The sequence below is a fragment of the Callorhinchus milii genome, unplaced genomic scaffold (assembly GCF_018977255.1).
Source record: "Callorhinchus milii isolate IMCB2004 unplaced genomic scaffold, IMCB_Cmil_1.0 Scaffold1, whole genome shotgun sequence".
In the NCBI taxonomy this organism is placed as follows: domain Eukaryota; kingdom Metazoa; phylum Chordata; class Chondrichthyes; order Chimaeriformes; family Callorhinchidae; genus Callorhinchus; species Callorhinchus milii.
Genome location: NW_024704742.1, coordinates 87,557,394 through 87,582,098, shown reverse-complemented (window position 1 = coordinate 87,582,098; position 24,705 = coordinate 87,557,394). Strand labels below are relative to the sequence as shown.

The 24,705-nt window shown below is 41.1% G+C and overlaps 1 protein-coding gene across 8 annotated transcripts in view; it reads right to left on the bottom strand.

The window, feature by feature from the left end:
- Positions 1 to 5,789: 5,789 nt before the first annotated feature.
- kank1a (KN motif and ankyrin repeat domains 1a) overlaps positions 5,790 to 24,705 on the bottom strand; it is a 104,635-nt gene continuing 85,719 nt past the window's right edge. For 5 of the 8 annotated variants that reach the window (XM_042332916.1, XM_007892626.2, XM_042332913.1 and 2 more), the window contains 9 exons: positions 23,827 to 24,018; positions 21,054 to 21,171; positions 17,931 to 18,152; positions 17,459 to 17,546; positions 16,167 to 16,386; positions 14,947 to 15,089; positions 13,144 to 13,344; positions 12,303 to 12,401; positions 5,790 to 6,775 (listed from right to left, as the gene is read on the bottom strand). In XM_042332916.1, coding sequence (XP_042188850.1) covers positions 6,713 to 6,775; positions 12,303 to 12,401; positions 13,144 to 13,344; positions 14,947 to 15,089; positions 16,167 to 16,386; positions 17,459 to 17,546; positions 17,931 to 18,152; positions 21,054 to 21,171; positions 23,827 to 24,018 — 1,346 coding nt within the window. In that variant the 3' untranslated portion in view covers positions 5,790 to 6,712. The remainder of the gene's footprint in view (positions 6,776 to 12,302; positions 12,402 to 13,143; positions 13,345 to 14,946; positions 15,090 to 16,166; positions 16,387 to 17,458; positions 17,547 to 17,930; positions 18,153 to 21,053; positions 21,172 to 23,826; positions 24,019 to 24,705) is intronic. The other 3 variants (XM_007892627.2, XM_007892630.2, XM_007892631.2) reach the window with 3 other exon arrangements.

Sequence of the window (24,705 nt, the reverse complement as noted above, 5' to 3'; positions counted from 1 at the left end):
AAGCACTTTCCAGAGATAAAGTAAGAACTTGAGTTGAGTGGGAGATAGGTAGGGGAGGGGTCGTTCAAGTCACAGTCAAAGGAAGAGTTTTTCAGAAGGTTTTGAAAGCAAAGAGAGGGATGATGTGGAGGGATTTAGGAAGAGAGGTCCAGAGAATGAGGGGCAAAGTGGCTGAAATCTCAGTTGGTCTGCTGGTAGATAGAGAACCAATGAAGCCTGGGGAGGATGGGTTTGTAGAGTCTTGGGCAGAAGAGAATGCAGGCTGTGGAGTTCTGGATGATTGATAGCCAGGATACTAGGCAAAACTTTCAAACAGTGCCATGAGATCTTTAATCTCCTGATGGGACCTTGGTTTAACATCCCATCTGAACAGCTCCTCCAAACAATCTGAGGTGCTCCCACAGGCCTGCAAGTGGAATGTTATCCGAGAATATGAGCTCATGTGCTTTTTTAAAATAGGGTTTGAACCCACAATTTCCGGACCCAAAGATGAAAGTACCAACTGAGCCAAAGGAATAAATAATATATCGAAACACAAACGTTGTCTAAAGCACCTTCAGCACAACTTCATTTAATACAAGGCAAGCCACTTGAAGCCACCCAAATCAGAGTTAGGGTTTCATATAGAAGAGCTATTGAACCAAAAGTCACACTGGTCAGAATATAATTAATATAATAATAATCCTTGCATTTGATGTAGAGTCTTATGTCTTTGAGATGTCTCAAAGTGATTCACAGAATATACTGTAAAGTGAATTGACTGTATATTTTGTGGGCGTAACTCGACAGACAATTGCATATTGCAGTATCCACAAACAGTCATGAATTGAGTGACCAAATTATTTTTATTTTTGTTTTGAAGGAATTATTACCCCTGGAAAAGCGATCTGCCAATCGACTGACAACCAGGTTCCTACTTACTGTAAGGTAAACAGAGACAAGTGGAGTAAGGAAACTTGCCCAACATTTCGCCCTGCCCGGGAATCGAACCCAAGTCCTCTCGCTTGCGAGGCAGTGCTCTAACCACTGAGCTACAGGACTTCACGATCAGCCGATTCTAGGAGTTGAGAAGATGGAAGATTAAGTTTCATTAATTTTATTTTTCTTTCGACCGGAGAATTTTTCAAATTAGACTTCCGAATGGGACGTCCTCCTGACGTGAAAGGCACTCTATAAATGAAATCTTGTTGTTGTTGATGTTTTTTTCAGCAGTTTGTTTATGAATGGAAACTGGTGACATATTTTGACTGAAGTACAGATACTGTGGTACAAAAATGAATCTTGTAACAGTGACTTTATTACACCAGTAGAGGGACACATTTGCATTTTGTTGTGGCATGGGGTTATGGAAAACAGCACTATTGTTTCTGAGCAAGAGAAACTGAAGGTGGAGGATAAACAGAAGATGGCAAGCTATTTGTTTTTTCCCTGGTTAAATTCCAGTAGTACCGCATCCTATACTCTGGGGTCCCCAAGCCTCGGCTCTTGCCAACCTATGCTTAATATTCTTCAGAATTAGGTAAGCAAGGGGTATCCCTCCAGGGAGAGAGTGCGCATTCCATTGCAGACATGAGGAAATCTCCAATCTGTAGGTGGCAGATAGCAGACATATGTGGATTTTTCAGTCAGGTTAGAATACTCTTAAGCTTGGAGATTGATTACCACAAGTGTCAGTCACCTGGCTGACCAAATCAATCCCCACAGGAAATGATGTACAATTAGTGAAAGAATAACCTTAACACTGTGCGTGCAATACCTCCCTGTGATTGACACAGGCACTGGCTGAGTTCTGGCAGGCAAGAGGTGATAAGAGAGTGTGACGATTCTGCAGGAAAAAGGAACACAGACTAGGAATGTCGCCATCTGGCACTGTCCCCTGTCTGTGCTCAGCTAAATTCAGTAACTTAGAAGATTATGGGTTGAAGCCCCACATTTGAATTTGCACGGTCTAGGTTCATACTCCAATTCAGTACTCAGAGATGCCAGTCTTTGGATGAGATGTTAAACTGTTATCCTGTCTGCCTCAAACACAATTGGCCTCAATAGTCCCAGTACAATGACCGGGACACAATGTTAGTCTGTGCTCCCACTACTGATCATTGTACAATAAGCCCTGTTACAACAACACAATTACATTTGTATAGCACCTTTCACGTTAAGTAACATACCCCCATCAAACACTTGTTATTCACTTAATAGCATACAACTGCATAATTAAATACTCAAGGAGTTTATAAGATTAAGAGTCAGAGGTGTACAACTGTTCTGCAGCATTCACTAAGGTGGCCTTTAAAACACAATGCAGTGCTCAGACTGTGATGGAGGTACATTATCCAGGAAAAGGTCACAATATTTCTGAGTCATAAGAGTCCACAGCCGTGTAAAGTGAAGAGAGTGTGTGAAATTAAGGCTGTTAAAGATCTCCATGTAATTGTGCCTTTCAAAGATTGGTATGTTAAGACCTCAGGACAACCTGTGTTTTAAAAACACATGAGTCAGAAGTCTGAACTTTAAAAGAGGACTGATAAAAAGGAAAACAGTGAATGCTGAATATACATATATATATATATATAAACTGAAAGGCACCTCAGGTCAACCTGCATCTGAAGGAGAAATATTGTTAATGTTTCAGGATATGGTTCAAGAACAATAATTTACATTTATGCAGTGCCTTTCACATTAGGAGGATGCCTCAAAGCACGCAATTGACTGAGAGCCTGAGTAAAGGGAGTGGGGAAGGGAGCAGAAGCAGAAGGAGGTAGAGAGAGATAAAGGATCCAAAAGCTGTCAAATAGGTATTATTTTGGAGGTCCAATGATTGATCTCATGTGTATGTCCAGCATTTTTGGTCTTATTTTGTATTTTGAATTTAATCTTGTCAGTTCCTACTGCTGGCTTGCACAATTCACATCAAGATATTTACTAACAAATAATAATCCTTACAATTTCATAGAGCACATTTCACATTGGGAGAACGTCTTAAAGCGCTTCACACGATATACTGTAAAGTGAAGTGATTGGGTATTTGTAAGTGAATGAGTCAGCCATTTGCTCACAGCAATGTCCCACAAAAAGCTTTCGCCCACAAATATACAGTCAGTTCACTTTACAGTCTGTGAAGCATTTTGAGACGTCGAGAAGATGTGAAAAGCGTTATACCAAATGCAAGGATTATTATTATTTATTATGAAGTGAAAGACCAATTGTTTCTGGGGGATTGTTGGCCAGGACACCGTGAGAAACTCGCTTCTCTTTTTGAGTGGTGCAATGGGATCTATAATGTCCATTTGAAAAGGCAGATAGGATCTCAGTTTAATGTCTCATTCAAAGATTGACATCTCTAACCATTCAGAACTCCCCCAGCACTGGACTGGAGTGTGAACCTCGACTATGCGAGTTCAAACATGGGGCTTGAATCCACCATCTTCTGACTCAGTGATGAGAGTGTTACCAACTGAACCAGACATTCAAAGAACAAGAATACTTTAACATTAAGATGAGAAGTACTGTACATACCAACAAATACACTTTTACCTGAAATAAATACTTTTAAAAGTCTCAGAACAGAAATTGGCTCATCCTTAGCTCTAGCAATCATGCTTTAAAAACAGACTATGTTCCTCCCACAGTATGAAAGACATAGAACTGGGAAATTCAGGGATGTTTATCCCTTTAAGTAACCTTAGAGCTAAGATTCCATGTCACTTTCTCACACTGTTATCTGTTTATATAAGTTTTTTTCCACCAGTCAATTACTGTAATGATCAATTTCCCTTGCAACCTGAAGGAAGGAAATAAATCCCTTTTCCTGTTATGCTGCAGTGAACACTACAGCAAAGACATTAACTGGACTATTCAAAATAACCAAAGCCTTTGCTTCTGTAAGAAAAAAAAGTACCAGAAAATCAAAACATGGGAGAACAATTGAATGTAAAAAATGTTCCTATTTTTAAATCCTTAAAAGCAGCGTGAGGGTGGACAAGCAGAACACTTGCAGGAATTAACCATAGCTGCTCTCAACCTAGCTGCTGTACCAGTCCTTGCTTTTGAATATAGCACCTTATTAAGTTGCAAAAGGCGTCTTAAAGAACTTCAGAGTTTACTGTAAAGTGCAGTGACTGTATATTTTGCAGATGAATGCCACAGCCAATTTGCACTCAGCAACAGCCATGATGTGAATGACCAATTTAATTTGGGGGTTTGTTGACCAGACACTGGGAGAATAGTGCCATGGAATCTTTAACAATCCAAAGGACGGCACCTCCAACAACGCAGCACTTTCCCAGCACTGCATTAGAGTGTCAGCCAGACCATAAGTTCCAAGTCTTAAAATGGGACTTTCTGACTCAGATTCAAGAGTGCTACAAATTGAGCCAGATTGTAATGAGAAACACACACTCACTGCTGTTGAATACAGTAATTTACTTTACCAATTGCCTGCCTCCACTCTGCACCTCCTTCTGGTGGGAGGGTTGAAATTGGGCCAAAGCACCATTTAGAAACATCTGTTTGTTCTATAATCTCCTAATATTACCTTTTGTCTTGCACCATCAACATTTCTGATCTCATCGTCTTCTGTCCTCCATCAAAAAATGTTTCCTTTGTCTTTTCTTTCCTTGCCCCCTTCTCTGGTTGTCCTTATAATCTGCTCCCTTCCAATATCCCCAGGTCTGATAAAAAGTCATTGACCTGGAATGTTAACTCATTTTCCTCTCTCCATGGATGCTGCCTGACCAGCGACTTCTGTATTTATACCTGATTTCCAGCATCTGCAGTACTTTGCCTTTTGTTCAAAGCATCAGCTTCTTGCCTTAGAAATAGAAATGTCATAGAAATGTCAGGCAGGTCATTATGCCCATTGTATCTCTCTGCTGGTTCTTTAAAAGAGCAATCCATTTAGCTGCCGACCCCTCACCGATCTATTCCCTTAACTCCCTAACATCCTCTTACCTTATCTACAACCTTTGACCCATTTTCCATGAGGTTTTCTTCAATTTTTAATCTCATTTTGTACCTAATCCCAGCCCTTGCTTGGGTGGTAATGAGATTCCAGTCACAGTGAAGATACCAGGTTAATTTTGTCAGCTTCCCTGTCTGACAAGCGTCTGAAACACAAAAGCAGCTAACATGGCATCATTGGATTATGCTGATAATAATCCTTGGATTTGACATAGAGTTTCACGTCATTGAGACATCTCAAAGCACTTACCAGAAATATACTGTAGTTTGACTATTTTGTGGGCGAAACATAGCAGCCAATTTGCACACAGCAGTGTCCCAGGAACAACCATAGAGTGAGTGACCTATTTTTCTGGGGGATTGTTTGCCAGAACACCAAGAGAAACTCCCTTCTTTTCGAATAGTGCCATGGGAATTTTAACGTCCACCTGAACAGACAGACCCAGTATATCGTCTCATCCGAAGGACAGTTTAGATTATGTGATTCAAAGTTTCGCATGGCGCTTCACCCCACCATCTTCTGCCTCTGAGTCGAGAGTGCCACTGAGCCAGGCTGACACACGATTTGGTGTTTTTGATGTTTTCTCATCTGATTCTCACTCGCTCACATAATTTACCATAAAATAGGCATTCTATAGCCTGGGAAAAATAAAATAAGGGGAGGGGAGGGAAGAAGAGTTCTAAAATAATCCTTACATTTGATACAGCATCTTTCATGTCAGGGGAACAGGATATACTGTAAAGTGTAGTGACTGTGTAATTTGTAAGCTAACAAGTTCTGAACTGGTTTGAACAATATAAACTTTTTTATAATGGCACAACAAAAGGAGTGAATAGTGAATTAGCATAATGCAGCTTTTATTCTGAAAATATGGCAAGGGTCTAAGGCACTTCAAACATTTAAATACACACGTGACAAAATTTATATGCGAATAGATTGCCGTCTTTATAAATATGCACGAATAAAGTGTACATGTTTTTTTAAACTGAAGGACAGAAGTGGATATACAAAAAGTACCTCAAATGTCACTCTAAAACCAAATTAAGATACAATGACGTGTACAATGTCTAAAGGAATCAATATATTTAATAGCAAATTAAGTAATTCTTCATGTAAATTTATTTATTAGGGTCTGTATAAAATAGTTTGAAAATTCTGTGCGACTCAATTTTTAATAGATACAAATTATTTCATTTTGACATATAAAAGTAAGTAACAACTATTTAGAGATATCTTTCTGCAGGGAAGCCTCTAAAACACAAGCCCTCCCTTATTTCAACTGAACATGTATAGCATTTCATTTTCAATGCAGCTAATTTAAGTCGAATAGCTCCGCCAAAATATTATAAATATGTGTCCTAAAATATGCCATTAAGAACATGACATTTCTTACAATTAAAAGATCGATAGATAGACAAAATAGATTACAAACACTAATTAATGCATGCAGAGAGATAGGGCAGCTTTTTATTATATATATTACATATATAAAAAAAACTTTAGGAAAGCTGGTTGCAGCATCACAGGTTGAGGCAGTAGTTTTGATGAGTGCATTACAAAGTCTACACAATGCCAGCCATCATAATGCCTTCCAGTTTAGTTGCTGTTCAGCAGATTGGCAGAGCTACCTTTTTCACTATTGCTAAAAAGTTTGCTGGTGAGCTCAGGCACACATTTACATTCAGTATCTGTCCACGTTAACAGGAATATATAGCAGCTTGGTTCAGGGTTGGGGGCAACAGCGGATAGAAATCACTCAAACTTGCTTCGTCGGGTTGGACTTGGAGACGTCTTTCTTCCTAATCTGGGGGTACCCTGAAAAGAACAAGAGGTCGATTTACCAAACTGAAAGACTACATTCACCTGTCACAATAAAATACTGAACTCTGCAATTTATGCAGTTAATAAAAAAAAACTTCTTATTGGCTCGGAGTGGGAGGAATCAAAAACTGATTTTCCTTTTGAGAAGGAAAACGCAAAAGTTAAGAGATTAAAAATGTTTGTGCACAAAAATTGACTCGACATCTCTTCTGCTCAACATTCTGGATCAATTTGAAAATATCTCAACATACTTACACGTCCATATTGACCGCTTAGGGAAATAAACACTGTATTTACATTCCAAATTACTTCACAGTAAAATAGTTTCCCAAGTAAAGGACAGAGTATATTTTTCAAAAATGGATGTGCAACACACTGCAGACTTGACAAGTGCACTTTACTTGCAGATGACTGTGCAGTAAAACTCTAACACAGTGATTTTGAGCATGGCTAACATCTTTAGAAATACTCATTTCATGAGTCATCTGTCTTAAACACGTTACCATGGGGAAAACAACAATAATAATGACATTAATACAGCACCTTTCATGTCAGATGGACATCGCAAGGCGCTAGACAATGAGAGGTTTGCACCCGAGCTAGGGATTGGGGGTCACAGAGGAGTGGAGGAGAGAAGATGACCAAAGGTATGGTCAAAAAGCAAGGTCTTGAGATGCGCCTTGAAGGAGGCAAAGGAGAGGGTGAGGCAGGGGGCAAAAAGACACAGCTGAGGCTGTACTTGGTGCAAGTATGTTGGCGCTTCGCTGCACAGTCTATTATGGCCTTAGAGCATGATATAAAATAATAATAATTCTTTCATTTGATATAGAGCCTTATCATGTCTTCGAGACGTCTCAAAGCACTTCACAAAATATGCTGCAAAATGAGTTGACTGTATATTTTGTGGGTGAAAGCGGCAGCAGTGTCCCACAAACAGTGGTGGATTGAGTGACCAATTTAGTATTTTTTTGTAAGGCATTATTACCCCCGGAAAAGTGATCTGCCAATTGACTAACAACCGAGTTCCTACTAGGGAAAACAGAGGCATGTGGAGTAAGGAAACTTGTCTAAGGTTTTGCCCAGCCAGGAATCAAACCCAGGTCTCTTGCTTGCGAGGCGAGTTCTCTAACTACTGAGCTGCAGGACTCTGTTTGAGACTGATCTCTTGGATATGAAATCAGTGAGGACAGAGGGTCATCACACAAAATATAATGTTCAGTACCAACCAGAAGCTTCATCTATCAGCAGCTGTACGGTCACTATAGTACATGGTCAGTGCTCTCTCTCTGCTTTGCTCCACATGTGATTGGTGCTCTCTCTTATCCTGACTGCCTTTGCCTGTGTGTGTACATGCATATTTGTGTACACATCTTTGCTTCTGTTGATTTTAATCTCTCTCTCCAATCGCACCCTCCACCCCACAGTGTTTATTTAAACCAGATCCATCCACTTCGTGATTCATAGATTCATAGAATGTTACGGCACAGAAGAGGCCATTCGGCTCATCGAGTCTGTACCGGCTCTTTGACAGAGCAAGTCACTTTCACTAACCCCAATCACCAGCTTTCTCCCCATAACCCTGCAAACCCGTCTTCCCCAGATACCTATCCAGTTCTCTCTTAAAAGCTTTTATCGAATCGGACTTCACTACCCTTTCAGGCAGATCATTCCAAATTCGAACAACTCGCTGAGTGAAAAAATTTCTTCTAACCTCCCCTCTGCTTCTTTTGGTAGATATCTTAAGACTGTGACCACAGGTCACAGATACACCTACCAGCGGAAACAGCTTTTCCTTATCTAGCCTGTCGAAACCTTTCATGATCTTGAAGACCTCTATCAGGTCCCCGCGTACCCTTCTCTGCTCTAATGGGAAAAGTCCTAACTTCTCCAGCCTGTCCTCATAGCTAAGGTTCCCCATTCCTGGTATCATTCTCGTGAATCTCCTCTGCACCCTTTCCAGTGCCTTGATGTCCTTCCTGAAGTAAGTTGCCCAGAACTGGACGCAGGACTCCAGCTGAGGTCTAACCAGTGTTTTGTATAGATTAACCATAACCTCCCTACTCTTATACTCTATGCCCCTACTAATAAAGCTCAGTACACCAAATACCTTTTTTACTGCCTTATCTACCTGCCCCACTACCTTTAATGATTTGCTTACTTGAATACCCAGATCCCTCTGTACCCCCCCTTAAGATTGAGCTACCAAGTCTATATTGCTTCCTATCATTTTTCTTACCTAAGTGTATCATCTCACACTTACCCACATTGAAATCCATCTGCCACATGTCAGCCCATTCCACTATTCTGTGTATGTCTGCTTGCAGTGGGTTACAGTCCTCCTCACTATTTACTACCCTACCTAACTTTGTATCATCTGCAAACTTGGAAATAGTGCTCTCTATGCCCAAGTCCTGTGTGGAGTCCTGTAGCTCAGTGGTTAGAGCACTCTCTTTGCAAGCGAGAGACCTGAGTTCAATTCCAGGCAGGGCATAAACCTTGGGCAAGTTTCCTTACTCCACACGCCTAATAATAATCCCTCCAAAAACCTAAAACAATAATAAATTGGTCATTTTCAATCTAGGACTGTTTGTGGGACATTGCTGTGTGCAATTGGCTGCCGCGTTCGCCCACAAATATACAGTCAATTCACTTTACAGTGTGTTCAGTGAAGCGCTTTGGGATGTCCTCCTGACATGAAAAGCGCTATATCAAATGCAAAGATTATTAAGTCCAGATCATTTATATTAGAAAGAGCAGTGGTCCCAATACCGATCCCTGGGGGACACTGCTGCACACCTCCTTCCATTTCGAGAAACACCCATTAACCACCACCCTCTGCTTTCTATCACTCAGCCAGTTATGCGGTATCTGTCTCTTATCTATCTCTTATGCGGTACTGTGTCAAAAGCCTTTCCCTCATCAACCCTCGCAGTCACCTCTTCAAAAAATTCTATTAGATTTGTTAGGCAAGATTTGCCTTTAACAAATCCATGTTGGCTATCTCTAATAACCTCATGTTCCTCTAAGTAGAGATTTATTCTGTCCTGGATTATGGTCTCCAGTAGTTTTCCTATTACCGAAGTTAGGCTGACTGGCCTGTAATTTCCAGGTTTGTCTTTCGGCCCCTTTTTGTAGAGGGGGGTAACATTAGCCACTCTCCAGTCTCTTGGCACCACTCCTGTGTCCAATGAAGATTGAAATATAATGGCCAAAGCCTCCGCTATTTGAACCCGTATCTCCCACAGCAACCTTGGGTGAAACTCATCTGGTCTTGGTGACTTATCAATTTTGAGCCCAGTCAATCTTTTCAGAACTTCCTCTCTGTCTATAGTAATCTGATCTGTTTCCGCTACCGTCTCATCCAATACTTCGGCATTTGGGGCATCCATTTCCGTTGTGAAGATAGATGCAAAGTACTCGTTCAGTACATCAGCCATGCCCTCTGCCTCCACAACAAGATTGCCGTCATTGTCTTTGATTGGCCCCACCCTACCTTTAACTAACCTTTTTTCCTTTATGTGCTTGTAAAATATTTTAGGATTCCCCTTATGTTACCCGCTAACCTCTTCTCATGTGATCTTTTAGCCTGTCTTATCACTCTTTTAAGATCACTCCTGCATTCTCTATAATGCGCTTTGCTATCCTCAGTATCTTGCGTCTTCCAATTGTCGTACTCCGTCTTCTTCTTTTTCATCCTAGACAGAATATCCCTGGTCATCCAGGCTGACTTGGTTGTCACACATTTCCCTTTTGTGGGAATATATCTATTTAGACCATGAGCTATCATGTCTTTGAGGATTGCTCATGAGTCGTTTTACCTGCTAGTCTTACTTGCCAGTCCACCAACTCTAGGTCCCTTTTTATCCCATCAAAATTAGCCATTTTCCAGTTAAGCATTTTCACCCTTGACTGTACTTTGTCCCTGTTCATGAGTAATCTAAATCTAATAATATTATGGTCACTGTTACCTAGATGCTCCCCTACCGAAACTTGTTCAACCTGACCTATTTCATTCCCCAGGACTAGATCCAGCAATGCTTCCTTCCTCGTAGGACTGGAGACATACTGCTCAAGAAAATTTTCCTGTACACAGTCTATGAATCTTTCTCCTGCCTTGCCCTTAGCGCTGCTATTTTGCCAGTCTATATTGGGATAATTGAAATCCCCCATTATCACAACTCTGTTCGCCTTACATCTATCCACGATCTGGTTGCAGATCTGCTCCTCTATCTCCTTCCCGCTGTCTGGTGGTCTATAGTAAACCCCTATCAGTGTAACCACTCCTTTCTTATTTCTTATCTCTAACCAGATGAATTCTGTTGTCGGGCCCTCCAGAGCCTCATCCTTTCTAAAGCTATAATTGTATCTTTAACTAATATTGCCACCCCTCCTCATTTTCTTCCTTCTCTATCCTTCCTGAACACATTATATCCTGGAATATTTAACTCCCATTCCTGTCCTGGCTTGAGCCATGTCTCGGTTACTGCCACCACATCGTAACCCCCTATGGCCAGTTGAACCTGCAGCTCATCAACCTTATTCCCTAAGCTACGTGCATTTAGGTACATGCATTTGAGGAAATTGTCCGCTTGTACCTGCTCTAAACTTCCCACTTGTCTTTTTCCTCTAATCTCTAATCCATTGTTTATCCTTGGATACCCACCCCCCCTCGACACTGGTTTAAATCCGCCCCTACAGCATTTGATACTCTCTTGGCAAGGAAGACCACCCCTGCCTTGCTTAAGTGCCGCCCATCCTCAAGATAAAGATCCCACCTCCCCCAGTAGTGGTCCCAATTGTCCAGAAACGTAATGAAAAACACAAAGCCTGTTACAATGCACCAAGACCTTGTTACTTTGCAAACACAAATCTTAGACTTCACTCCCACCACAACAACTTGCATTTATATAGCAACCTTCACGCAGGGTAGGGTGGGTTTCTGAGCCTTCGTAAGTAGATATGTGATTAGCTGGCATTCGGACAAGTAGTGCGCTCCTGTACCCGATGAAGAGGGAGAAAACCAGAGAGCTGGTCACTCTGGGCTGTTCTCAGATACAGAACAGTGTTAGCAGAACATTGGCTGACAGACAGTCAGCTGTTGGGGTATGGCCTGGAGATAACTGAGGTGAGCTCTGGCCTCCTACTCGTCCCTTACCCCCTCCACTCCACCATCGGTGGCTGTGCTTTCAGCCACCACACCCCAAAGCGTTGGGACTCTCTCCTTCAATCTCTCTGCCTTGAGTCCCTCCTTCCCCTCTTTTAGATCATGACTGAAGAACTTCCTTTTCAACTGTGTTTACAGTAACCTACCCCTCCTCCTGGCTCGGCTTCAGGGTCTGCCACTGTTAAGCGCTCTGAGACGCTGCCTGCTTGAAGGGCGCAATATAAATGCAGGGAGTAATGAAGGGAAATGCACTAAGTACACTAATTTATATGCACTGAAGTCATTATTATCCNTTTTTTTAAACAAAGAACTACTCTGAAAATTGTGAAATGGGAAAACAATCAAATGTGCACTCACCGGTGACTGAGCTTTGGAGAAGTTTACATGAGCATACAGCAAGACTGCTATATCTTTATGACCAGCATCAAGAGCAATGGACAAGGCTGTACTTTCATCCTGAAAAGACATCCAGTGTAAGGTTTACAGCGTTACAGCTATAGCCTCCCACAACAAGAACAAACTACATTTGTATAGCACTTTGCACGTCGGGAGGGGATCCCAAAGTGCTGGACAGTCAGGGATTTGGCCTTGAGTAGGTGGTTGGGATCAGCAGGGATGGAGGGCAGGGAGGGTAAGGGTAGGAGGGTGACCGAAGATGCTGTAGAAGAGGAAGGTCTTGAGACGTGCCTTGAAGGAGGAAAGAGAGGGAGCAAGGCGGAGGGATTGTGGGATGGATTTCCGGAAGGTGAGGGCAAAGAGGCTGAAGGCCCGACCGCCAACGGTGGGATGGGCCAGGCGGGGGACGTGGAGCAAACCGGAGCCTGCTGGGATGGGGAGTGGATCCCACACTTCAAAATTAGAAACAGTTTGGCTTTGAAAGTGATTCTGGTCAACTATTATTATATCCATTTCTTCTTAAAACAAAATCCTTTTTAAAAAAGAATCAAATAAATACATCTTCTATTTATTTATGTACATCAATGTCGTGAAAATTAGTAAAATAATAAAGGAATTTGAGTAAATTTTCTTCAATATTCCTTCTTCAAGTCTCCTTAAGGAGCACACATGTAATATTAATGAAACCAAATGGCATATATTTGAATAGAGGAAGGAGTGTGTGCGGTAGAGAGTTCAACACGTACATCTTGGAAACGTGAAAGTGCTCAGTCCTTGCATTAAAATGCTCCCGGGAACTTACGTTGTCGGTTAGGGTGGCATCACATCCGGGTTGGGCCAGAAGGAGTTTCACTATCTCCGCATGGCCATGCTCACTTGCACACATCAGAGCCGTGGAGCCCTCATCATCCTGGATGTTGACGTCTGCAGCACAGAGCAGCAGCGCTTTGACCATGTCCATCCGACCGTGACTCACAGCCAACATCAGTGCTGTTTGACCAGCCTAAAACAACACAGATACACCATACAAAGCTTATCAATCACTCCATGCTCCAAGCAGCATTTCCAAGCTGGAGACGATGCAATCATGTAGGAAAGCAGGTGCACAGTTCGCACGTGCAATGGAAAAGTACTAAATGGAGAGAGAGAAGGAAACTCTTTGCTCCTGGTGTTGCTTGCACTGTGTATTGGTGGATACTAAAGAGAAATTTTGGCGGAAGCATGAGAACTGATATTCTGCCAGTTCACTCAGCTAGGGAAGGACGTGGAACAGGGAAACAAGGACAAAGGTACAATAGGACCACAGGTCATCAAACCCATAAAGACTACGTCTTTGCACAGACCATTTGCATTGCAAAAAGAATCTTCAATCAAGCGAACACTGGTGCAGATAAATAATGGTCCAAACCTGGAAGTGCACTGGGTTGGTAGAAAGAGGGAGGGTGGGGGAAGACACCAGGGGAAAAAGAAAACCCAAGCTGTTAACATAATAATAATAAACCTTGCAATTGATATAGCGTCTTATGTATTCGAGACGTCTCAAAGCGCTTCACAGAATCTACTGCAAGGTGCAGTGAATGTATATTTTATGGGTGAAACACAGCAGCCAATTGCACACACAGTGTCTCACAAACAGTCGTGGATTGGGTGAACAATTTATTATTATTTTGAAGGGATTATTACTCCTGGAAAGTGATCCGCCAATCGACTAACAAGTGGGGTCCTACTTACTGCTAGGTAAACAGAAGCATGTGGAGTAAGGAAACTTACCTAAAGTTTCACTCCTTGCATTTGATATAGTGTCTTATCATGTTGTCAAAGTCTAAGCGTTTCACTGGATTTTTACACTGAAGTGTAGTGACCGTGTATTTGTAGACGATACACACAGGTAAAGCATGAAAGGTGAAGAGAAAGCAACAGCTCTAACACAGACAGTTGAAATAGGGATCAGAGGTGATTTGGATGTTCAGATTGACATTGCTACCTGGTGTTTTTTTAATTGCTTGGAAAGGGAATAAAGTAGAGGAGCTGAGCAAGTGATTGTTTAACCAGTGATTGTTTGATTGTGGCATTAGTTAACAGAAGGTGGTCAGTTTCAGACCATTCATTATTTTATGTTTTTTGTGGCACCGAGACAATCCTGCTCGAAAAATATTCACGAAGTTTCGCCACCAAGTTGATGTATGTTTTAAAAATCTGTTTTTAAGAAAAAAAACTCAAGAGGCTACGGCAGTTCTATTCTTTACCCACAGAATCTTTCATTCACTGCTAAATTCATCCATGTTTCATCCACAAATAGTTAATTCACTTATATTCTGTGAAAGGCTTTGAGACGTCTCAAAGACATGTTAAGGCACTATATCAAATGCAAGGATTATTATTATTATAAATTCAAACCTAGCTATAAAATTCAAATACTTAAGGAGGGGTATGTACTAGCTGTGCATAAAATGGAGTACGACATTAACCTGGTAACCAAAAAGGCATTATTTTTACTATTATTTTTATGGCATACAAAGTGAATCCTTCCAAACACTTCTGAAAGAGCTATGTGCATAGACCTCTCAAAAAGGATTGCTACAGTGCAAACAAGGACATTGCTGACCTGACTGGCTTTGGCATTTACATCTCCTTGACTAAAGAGCTCATCCACGATTTTCATGTCTTTCTCGGTCTCCACTGCAGCCAGAGCGGCCAGCATGATAGGAGTATAGCCAGCTTTGTTCTGCTGGTTCACGTTGCAGACATCTGTAACAAAGAGAGGGCCTTAATCTCTTGGCAAACGATAATGTCCAAAGACAATAAGCACAAAGCTTTGTTAATGTGCATACCTTTCCTGATAGCTATCATGCAAAAGTACTTAAAACAGAAATAAACATACATTTTGACTATCTTTCAATGCAATAAAGACTCCGAGTTAAATTAAAGTATATGGTTACTTATAAACCAGGTCTCAGACATTAACAAATACAAGAGATCATCTTCAGGGACAATTCTAAATATTCCTAACGCAACAATAGTGTGGCTTGTATTTCAGCAAATCAAAAGAGCACTCAGTGTTCTTTTAGAACAGAAGAGATTAAAAAAGGAACATAAGTACATATACGTGCATTAGAGAAGCCTCTTTTGGCTCCAGTATCTCTGTAACCAGGTCAGCAAATCCTAATTTATACAGATTTGTTTTTTGGTGTCTAAATGGCAAGTTTATTTTTTTCCAGGTACTCAGATGTCATTCGCTGCATAACAAACAGATCACACAAGTGTGTGAAGGTATTCAGATACTGGAAAGCTGTCTGGGCTTTGATCTATTACTTACCCATAGTTTGATGCCAAGTTGGGAAAAGGGAGGTGACTGTTGGCACGGTCAAAGAGGAAAGTCTTCAGGTGTGATCTGAAGACTAGTAAAGAGGGGGCAAGGTGAAAGGATTGCGGCTAGGTGTTCCAGAGGTTGGGCGGATGGGTGGGGAAGTGGCTGAACGCATGGCTGCCGATTTGCACGCAGAGGGGTTAAGGGATGCACAGAAGAGATTCCTTGACCCCTCTGCAGAATACAGTAAACTGCTGATAACTCGACCCTAGCTTAACTTACCACTACAATTGAAGTCATCATGCTGGCAATATTCCAGCCCCATTTATTTTGTATTTTTATGTATGCCTAACTCGCCCTTCCTGATAACTCGTCACTGAGTCTTTTACCCTTGGAGTGATGAGTGTGTATATTTTGTGTGCGTGTGTGTATAAATTTATATATATAAAAGATACATATAAATAAATATATTTATCGTATAAACATGTAGGCTACAATAAAGGAACTATAAAACATACTTGCATCTAGAAGCATCTTCACAATTTCGAAGTTTGAGTGAGACACGCTATAGTGAAGGGCCGTGTTTCCATTGCCATCTGCCATATTGACCACATGCTTCAAGACTTCCAAAGAGATCTCCCTGAATCCTGTCAAGTAGTCCTCCACCATGGTGGGAACAGCCGACTTCTGACTAGACACTCGGAACCATTCATGCTGGACACTGTTCAGGCAAAGTCTCTGTCAAATTTACACAAGCAAGCTTTACATTAGGAAAGGGGGAACTTAAGTAGAGGAAAGAAAAAGTATCCAAAAAGCATATTGAAGCCCCTTTATAGTGAATTCTGATAGCGTGCTGAATCTCTCCATATCCTATTTATTCACAATGCAACTGAAAAACAATGCAACACTCCTACTGCAGTGAAATACACCTCCCTGCTTGCTATTCAAATGTGAGCTCTTACGAAGCAGTGGCATTCTATGAACTATGCAAGTGGATGGAATCTGTGATCTGCAGTCAGAACTTTAATCAAGTTTTTACAAAGGCAGATAGTTTTATTACATGAAATACAGGATTTTAATGACAGGAATTTGTCGCAGGAGTGCAATTCTCTCTCTGTAGTTTAGCGGTCTGACTGATAATACATAAGCAGCAGAAGGAATGCAAGGTTTATTTAATATTTAATAATGTTAATATTTAACAATACTGAAAACTATTAGCTTCATGAAATTGTCAGATGTGTTCAACCAGGCAGCTTTTGATATAGTACATTTCCTAATATCATGTCATCGCAATGAAGTAATAATAATAATAATAATAGGCTTCATTATAAAAGGGCTACAATGTCTAAATAGGTTACAGCAGTGCTTTCTAAGGCTTTTGTTTCCAAAGAAAATACTCTATCCTGGAACATTATGTAATATCCTATAAAAGCCACTGCAACAAAATAGAAATACTGTAAAGTACCATTGCATTAGATAGGAATGGGACAGAGCATTCAGCTCATGAAGCCTGGTCCACTTAATTAGATTATGGCTGATCTGCAATTTAATGACATTTCACAGCCCGCTCACTATATCCTTTGAGTTTCTGCCCGCCAAATATTCATCCACCAAACTCTTAAATATTTCAATTGACCCGGGGAAAATAATCTTGAGCACGATACATTGGGTCTGCCTGTTCAGGTGGATGTTGGAAGATCCCATGGCACTATTGAAAAAGAAAAAGGAGTTTTTCCCAGTGTCCTGGCCAAAATTTCCCCTAAATAAAATTAGTCACTAAACCATTGCTGTTTGATTAATTTAAACCTACCACTTCTTTGCTTGCCATTGCTTTTGGGTCACAGAGCTGGCTTTTCAGTAGTTTGCATGCCGAAACCATCTTCTCACTTAACTCATACCTTTTTCAAAAAAAACAATGTTAATGCAAACATATTTTACTCAGCATGAGCTTTTGTAAACAATTTTGATTTTCAACTGGCCTCAGGCTGCGCCACATTTCCCAGTTCAATAGAATAGGCAGACTAGTTACTTGTGAGGTTCTGCCAATGTCATTATGTAAAAACAGTTAACGGGAAGTGTGCAAAAGTGACTTTTCAACAGAATTTTCATGGGGAAGGAGTAAGTCTTCCCTTTATCTCACTGAGAATATGGATCAGATCAAGAGCATCTCTTGTGACGAGTGCTAGAAATGTGAGCAATCCCATCAAATACATGTAGATGATATGATCACTGTCTTCAATCAGCATTATAAATTACAATACTCGTATGCAGGTTGTTCATACCTCTCCCTTATTTCCACCTTGTCCACCTCTTTGTCCAATTCCTCACTTTCTCCTGACACATCTTTTTCAGTCTCAGGCTGACGTACAACAGGTCCCTCTGACGACTCTTCGCTATTACCTTCAAATTCATCTTTACAAGAGTCTGGTTCTTCAAGCTCCTCTTCTGATTCAGAAGATGAACTCTCATCTGAACTGGAATCATCACTGGACGTGGTTTCGTATCTACAAGATGCAAAATAGTTAGCTGGGAAGCTTTGAGGATTTATAATAGACACGAGCTAGCACACCACACTCAGGAAAAAGCCATATAGCTTATTACAGCTATGCTCCAGGCTGAGTTCAGGGATTTATAACTAATATATTTGGTACTTATAATGATGGATACAACAACTTCAATTTATAGCGCCCTTCATGAGGGTAGCATCTGAGCAATCAACACCAGTGGTGCTTGACAACAACAACAACAATTTGCATTAACAGAGTGACTTTTAAGTACGTTAACTCTACGATGTAGGATACCGCCATGGAGCACTGCAGACTTGCAGCAGAAGCATGGCAAGAGGAAAGGTCAAATTACAAGAGTAACCAGCAATGTAGTAATTTTCACATCTCTGTACACTGGACCGGTGACATTCTACAGTAAAATAAAATCCCACATCTACAGTAAAAAAAAACTCTAAATATATAGAATGAGAACAGCAAAATCTATGTGATTCGATTGCTGTCTCAGGCTGAACACATGGTTGAAGCTGTACAAATTCTATGTGCACACAGCTCACTGAGTGTACACAGAAGCATTCAATGTGATGTGTTGATTTCTTTCAGCAAGTTAGCTCATCTCCCCAGTGTCCTGACCAACAATCCTCCAGATGAAACTGATCATTCAATTCATGGTCATTGGTGGGACCTTACTGCGCACAAAATCCCTGCTGCACTCGTCTGCAAATATACAGTTGCTGCACTTTACAGAAAGCTTTGTGGAGCACTTTCAGTGCTACATAATAATCATCCTTAAATAGGGCAGAGGACCTTTCATGTCAGGAGGATATCCCAAGCACTTCATAGGATATACTTTAAAGTGACTGTGTTTTGTAGACAAACTTGGTATTCAATGCAATATCAAATGTAAGGATTATTACTACTCTATTTGTTTTCTCCATAAATAATAATCCTAGTTTTATATCTAACCAAGTTGTAACTGAAATGTAACTGATTCACGTGACCGGCGCCAAATCCTATTCCCCAGCAGGAACGGAAGTCGGCAGCTACAGAATTCAACAGCGGGATGGTTTCCTGCACAGAACAGCAGCTTGCTGTTTGCCTCTCTCAACTTCACAGATGGGAAGTCGTCCAGAGAGAGGCACTGATCCAAGACCATACCCTTTTGTTTAAGAGCCAAACAGCTTGGGTTTAAATGTGTATAAAATCTGTTCTGTGATCCTAAACCTTTGTTTTAAGGGCCAACAGCCCGAGTTTTAAAACACACAATATTTCATTCTGTGATCTCGCTCCCCATTGCCGATACAATACTGTATGCTTCAAAAAAATCTCTCTCTATATATATGTAGTCAGCATCAAAAAGCGGCTTAGTGGACTGTTTGAGCAGAGTAATGACCACAGGCTGTTCCACATAGGTTGGGACTAGGAAGGTGGAGGCAACTCAAGACTGAATGAGCTGAAAGAAAAGACTGTCCTAGAGAAACAGAGCTGGTGGTGAAGGCACCAGCACAAAGGAGCCAGCTGTCTGCAGTGGAGACCATTGAAAAGTTTGGTTATGAACATCAAAAAGGGCAATTTATGAGCCAAGAAACGATCACGCTATAACAGAAACCGGTTGTACTCTAAATAAATTCAAGCTGTTTTTTCAAAACTGAAGTGTGCAGTCTTTGGGTAGGATACTGGAGCTCAACATAAATCAACCGGGACGAGGGCAGCCCTGAAGGTTCATTGGAAAGAGCTGCAATTCTGGTCCTGGAGTTCACTGGTTCAAATCCCAGCCCTCACTGAGTGTGCTGTCTCATCCAGGGCTGTATGGGAATGCTAAATTGGCCCTAACCTTCCCAGGGTTAGGGAGGGGAAAGACAGCTGGGTTCCTGGACCTCTTTAAACACCCTCTACTGGTTGTGTGAGTGTGTTGTGTGTGGAGGGGTCAGCTTGTAATGCCCTCCACAGCTCTGCCAACACTCACTGCCAAGGCTCACACATGAAGAATGGCTACTTGGGCAGGGAACCGGAGAGTTAACCAACCAGTGCTCGTGGAACTGCATCTTTGGATAGGATGTATCCCAGGCAAAGGAAGCTGTGGAACAGGAACAGAGGCAAAGGCCCATTGTGGAGAGAAAAAAAAATTGGACACACCACATTTAAAATCAACCAGGACAGAGAATTTGCTGTACAAAATAGGCTAAGACTGAGGGGAAAAGGTTGCACTCGATTCTAATGGCTTTACTATTTACGCTGTTCCAATCCCCCTATACCTATTTCACTTTGATGGTTTACAATGTCACGAGAAAAGCACTCAAGAGAATATTACTACACAGAAGTAGGCCATTGTCAACATGTTTTGCTCTATAAACAAACACATTTAGTCCCACTTCCCAGCTCCCCCCACATTCCCTCCTATTCCTCTTCAATCTTGCTCTTTTCCAAGCCATTTCATTTGATGTGAAAGGCACTGAATACATGCAAGTTATTATTACCCAATTTTCCTGTTAAAACCAGAGTTTGCATTCTGCTTCAAATGCTTTGTGCGGTAGAGATTTATTGGCATCCTCTTTGTAAACATTTGTTTCCTACACCCTCATTGATTCTTGCTGTGGTCATTTTAAACCTGGGTGCTCTCTCGTCATTAACTACCCCATGAATGACCAGCGCTTTGGGACGTCCTCCCAACATGGCAGGCGACAATGTGACAGTATACAAATGTAATTTCTTGTTGTTGTCGTCAATGACTCGCTGACCAGTGCAAATAATCTATTACTATTTCCTTTATCAAAATCCTTCATAAATCAGGAAGATCTCCATGAGAAGTCCCAAACTTTTCTTGATAACTGAAGCCCATAATCTCTAGGAACATCCTATTGAATTGGATTCTGAACTCTCACTAAAAAACATTGCACTTACCCTCCATTAACACCAACAAATTGTAGGTTCTTCTTGGTGCCATTCGTTTCATGCTTTTTAGGACTATCTTTCTTCTTCATAATGGACTTCAGTATCCCCGTACTGCTAGGAGACACTGCTAGAAAAAAAAGCACCCGTTAACAATTCTTTGTGCTGTATTTTCTGAAAAAAATTATCAAATGTGCAGAAGCTCAGGAAAATTGTTCACCAAGCAATAAGCTGCTGTGGCAAATGGATACGTCAGGCTGGCTTAGTTGGTGGTACACATGCCTCTGAGTCAAAAGAATGGCTTTGGGTTCAAGCCCACGTGGAAACTTTGACCTCAGTCAAGGCTGTCATTCCAATACAGTGCTGGAGGAGCCTTGTATTGCTGTAGTTGCTGTTTTTAGATCAAACATTAAAACAAGATCCCATCTGCCTGTTCAGGTGGATGTTAAAGATCCCTCTGCATTATTTGAAAAGGAAAGGCAGTTGCTTCCTCTGTCCCAGCCACATATCCCACAGATTATAATTGGTCACTCACTTTGTTTGTGGGACATTGCTGCGCGCAAGTTGGCTGCCACATTTCCCTACAAAGTACAGTAACTACACTTTACAGTAATCTCCCATGAAGTACTTTGGGACATCTTCCTGATGTGAAAGCCACTATATCAGATGCACAGATTATTAAAGCACTAATCTCCAGGTCTACACCTGCACTGTTGCCACACTGTAAATCTCCAGTATAATCTATGTTGCTCTGGCAGGTGCCCAGAGCGACCACCACCGGAGGAAGCCTTTCTCTATCATCACTGGCTGGTTTCAGAGCATCATTTCAGAGCTCTTGGGAGTCTGCTCCCTTATCTACTTCTCTAGCAAGCATTGTTAGAGACACAAAAAACTGTGTGGGAACTAAAATGGAACTAAAACTATTTCAACCCAAATTTTGTTTTAAAAAGACTCAAGCTTCAAAATAGTAAGGATATGTTCTACGGATAAACCAAATGATCTTTGCATATTTTAGACCATTTCATCTGTTTTGGTTTCCATAAAACCAGTTCCCAGGTAATAGTGAAACAAAGGCTTTGAACTTCCCGATTGAATCACTCGTTTAATTGGTGTTTAATAATGAAATGTGTGATTCTAAATCTTTAATTCAAGGCACAGATCGATTAATGAAGTACAGAGCGTTCAAATCATAAACTGGCCAACCTAATGGCAGCTACGTAAAGAGCCAAGTACCCAATGTTTGATGAGAATTTAAGCAGAATTCAGGCAGGAACTGTAGACTGGTTAACGAAGAAACACCAAAACTGTGGATCTAAGGAAATGCTATGCCTATCTCCGTGCATCTGATACGCTGAAACTAATTTTTTTGCCTGTGAGGTAGTCATGTACATGGACCATTGTTCTTTGTTAATTGGAAAGGCTATTTGAAAGATCTATAGAAATGTATGACACAGGAGGAGGGTATGTAATCCAATGTATTAGGATTAGCATTGGCTCCAATTTTCTGCTCTTCACATGCAGCCTCTAATTCCCTTCCTTCACATTTGGCCATCTAATTCCCTTTCAAATGCCCCAATGAACTCTGATCCTACAGCCATCCTTGGCATCAGTGAGCCGTTTATTCCCATTTACAGAATGTACAGTGGATGAAAGTACAGCTTAAATCATTTCAGTTTGTTTAACAATAAAGACTGCCAAGGCGAGAGTAGACTGCTTGCAGAGCGCAAGTTATTGTGGCACACTGCATCATGATAATAAGTAGGACTACTTTCAGCACCGAACACCTCAATTTTTTGCTCTGCAGGAATGCGCACAATATGAAAAATAGATTGCTAACTCATGGGCGGGGGGCGGGGGGGGGGAGGAAGGAGAGAGAAGAGGGCTGTAATAGGGACATACCTTCATTCTTTCATCAGGGAACAGGAGTGCTCCAAAGACTGCTCTCAGCTGCAGTAAGGAGCCTCAGAAAAGGAGAATGTGCAATTGGGAGGTATGCTATATCAAAACCTTCTCCCCCCTCCATAATTACATAAGTAGCTGATGTAATAAACTGGGCAGGGGCGGTTGGGGTAGGAGAGGCACTTTAAGATTAAGCTGTTACAGGATTTATTCACACATTTTGCAACATTATTTTTCACACATGATGTACAGGGAAAGCGGTGGAAGAACCTCCCCTGGGATATAGGAACAGCATTTAAATCTTGAATGTTAAGCGCTTTGAGATGTCCTCACAATGTGAAAGGCTCTATACAAATATAAATTATATTGGATGAGCCTAAGCTTTATAATAGAAGGTTAAAAGCCGTTGAGGGGAAAGTGCACGGACTTAGCTTCTTCGGCATTGCATTCGACAGCAAAGCAGATAGATAGTCAGGCTTGGAATGTCAATAGATTAAGGTGGATTAACAGTGGAACCATTAAAGATAAGAGATCACAGCTTTCAGTTAAATTTGTAAGATACAGGAGAGGGAAAAAAACTGAGAAATTGGGGTAACGGAAAGCACGTATATTTTTATGGTGCCTTATGTCAAACAACTCAATACCACACAAGTAACTATAACAATAATAATCTTTGCTGACGCTCATATTGTGCCGCTCATGTCAGGAGGAAGTCTCTGAGCATGTCAAAAAACCCTGCTGTAAAGAGTAATGACTGTGTATTTTCTAGGCAAATTGCTGCCAGGTGTAGTGAGTTTTGTAAGCAGATGGGGCAATTCTTTGCGCTATTTTTGTCTCACAAACAGCCTTGCCCGAAAATAAAAGAATCAAACATTAGAGTACGTACCACAAATGGTAGATGTCGCTGGTTGACTTGGTGAATCAGTCTGAGGAGTTAAATTGTCTTGTTGTAGTAAAGTCTCACAAGATTCGATAGTTGTTACCGTTGTAACCTGTTCGACTCGGGTGGCAATTGCTGACTGAGATGTGGTCACAAGACTGGTACTTTTAGTAGACAAACTATGCTCACAACTTATACCTGTTGGATGGACAATGATGAAACCAGCATTAAAGAGCAGTAGGTGAGCAACTATAGTACCCATTGGACATGTAGCTTGTGTTCTAAAAATACTTACGCTTTTAGTAGTTTTAGTTAAGCTTATGCTGTTGTTCATGGCAAAAATGCTCTTCCTTGCTTCCATTCAATAATATTAATAATAATACTTGCATTTGATAATAGTGTCTTTCACATCAGGAGAATGCCTTAAAGCACGTTGTAGGATTTAGTGTAAAGTATAGTGACTGTATTTTGTAAGCAAAAGTGCCAGCCAATTTGCGCACAATAATGTTCCACAAACTAAAGTTTAATACTGGTAAATACATAGAGGATCCCAGAATAGAAAACTCAAGTACTTCATGAACTTGCCAAGGAGGAAGCTGAAAGAGATCTAGGGATATTAATTGACTCATTGCCTGGACCAACAGAAAAGTGCAAATGCACGTTTTCCGTGGAATCCGCTACAAAAGTGCTGCTGCTACTGTGAGCAGAGCGGCTCTTGTTGTGCATGTGCAGCGCGGGGAGTGTTGGGATCGCGGAAGCGGTATGAGTGGGAAATCAGCTTCGCCCGAGGCAACTGAACTCCTGCAACAAATTCTTGGTAAGTGCTGTACCATTAAAAATTAACATTTTTAGCATTTTAAACATAACTACATGTTCAGGAAATAT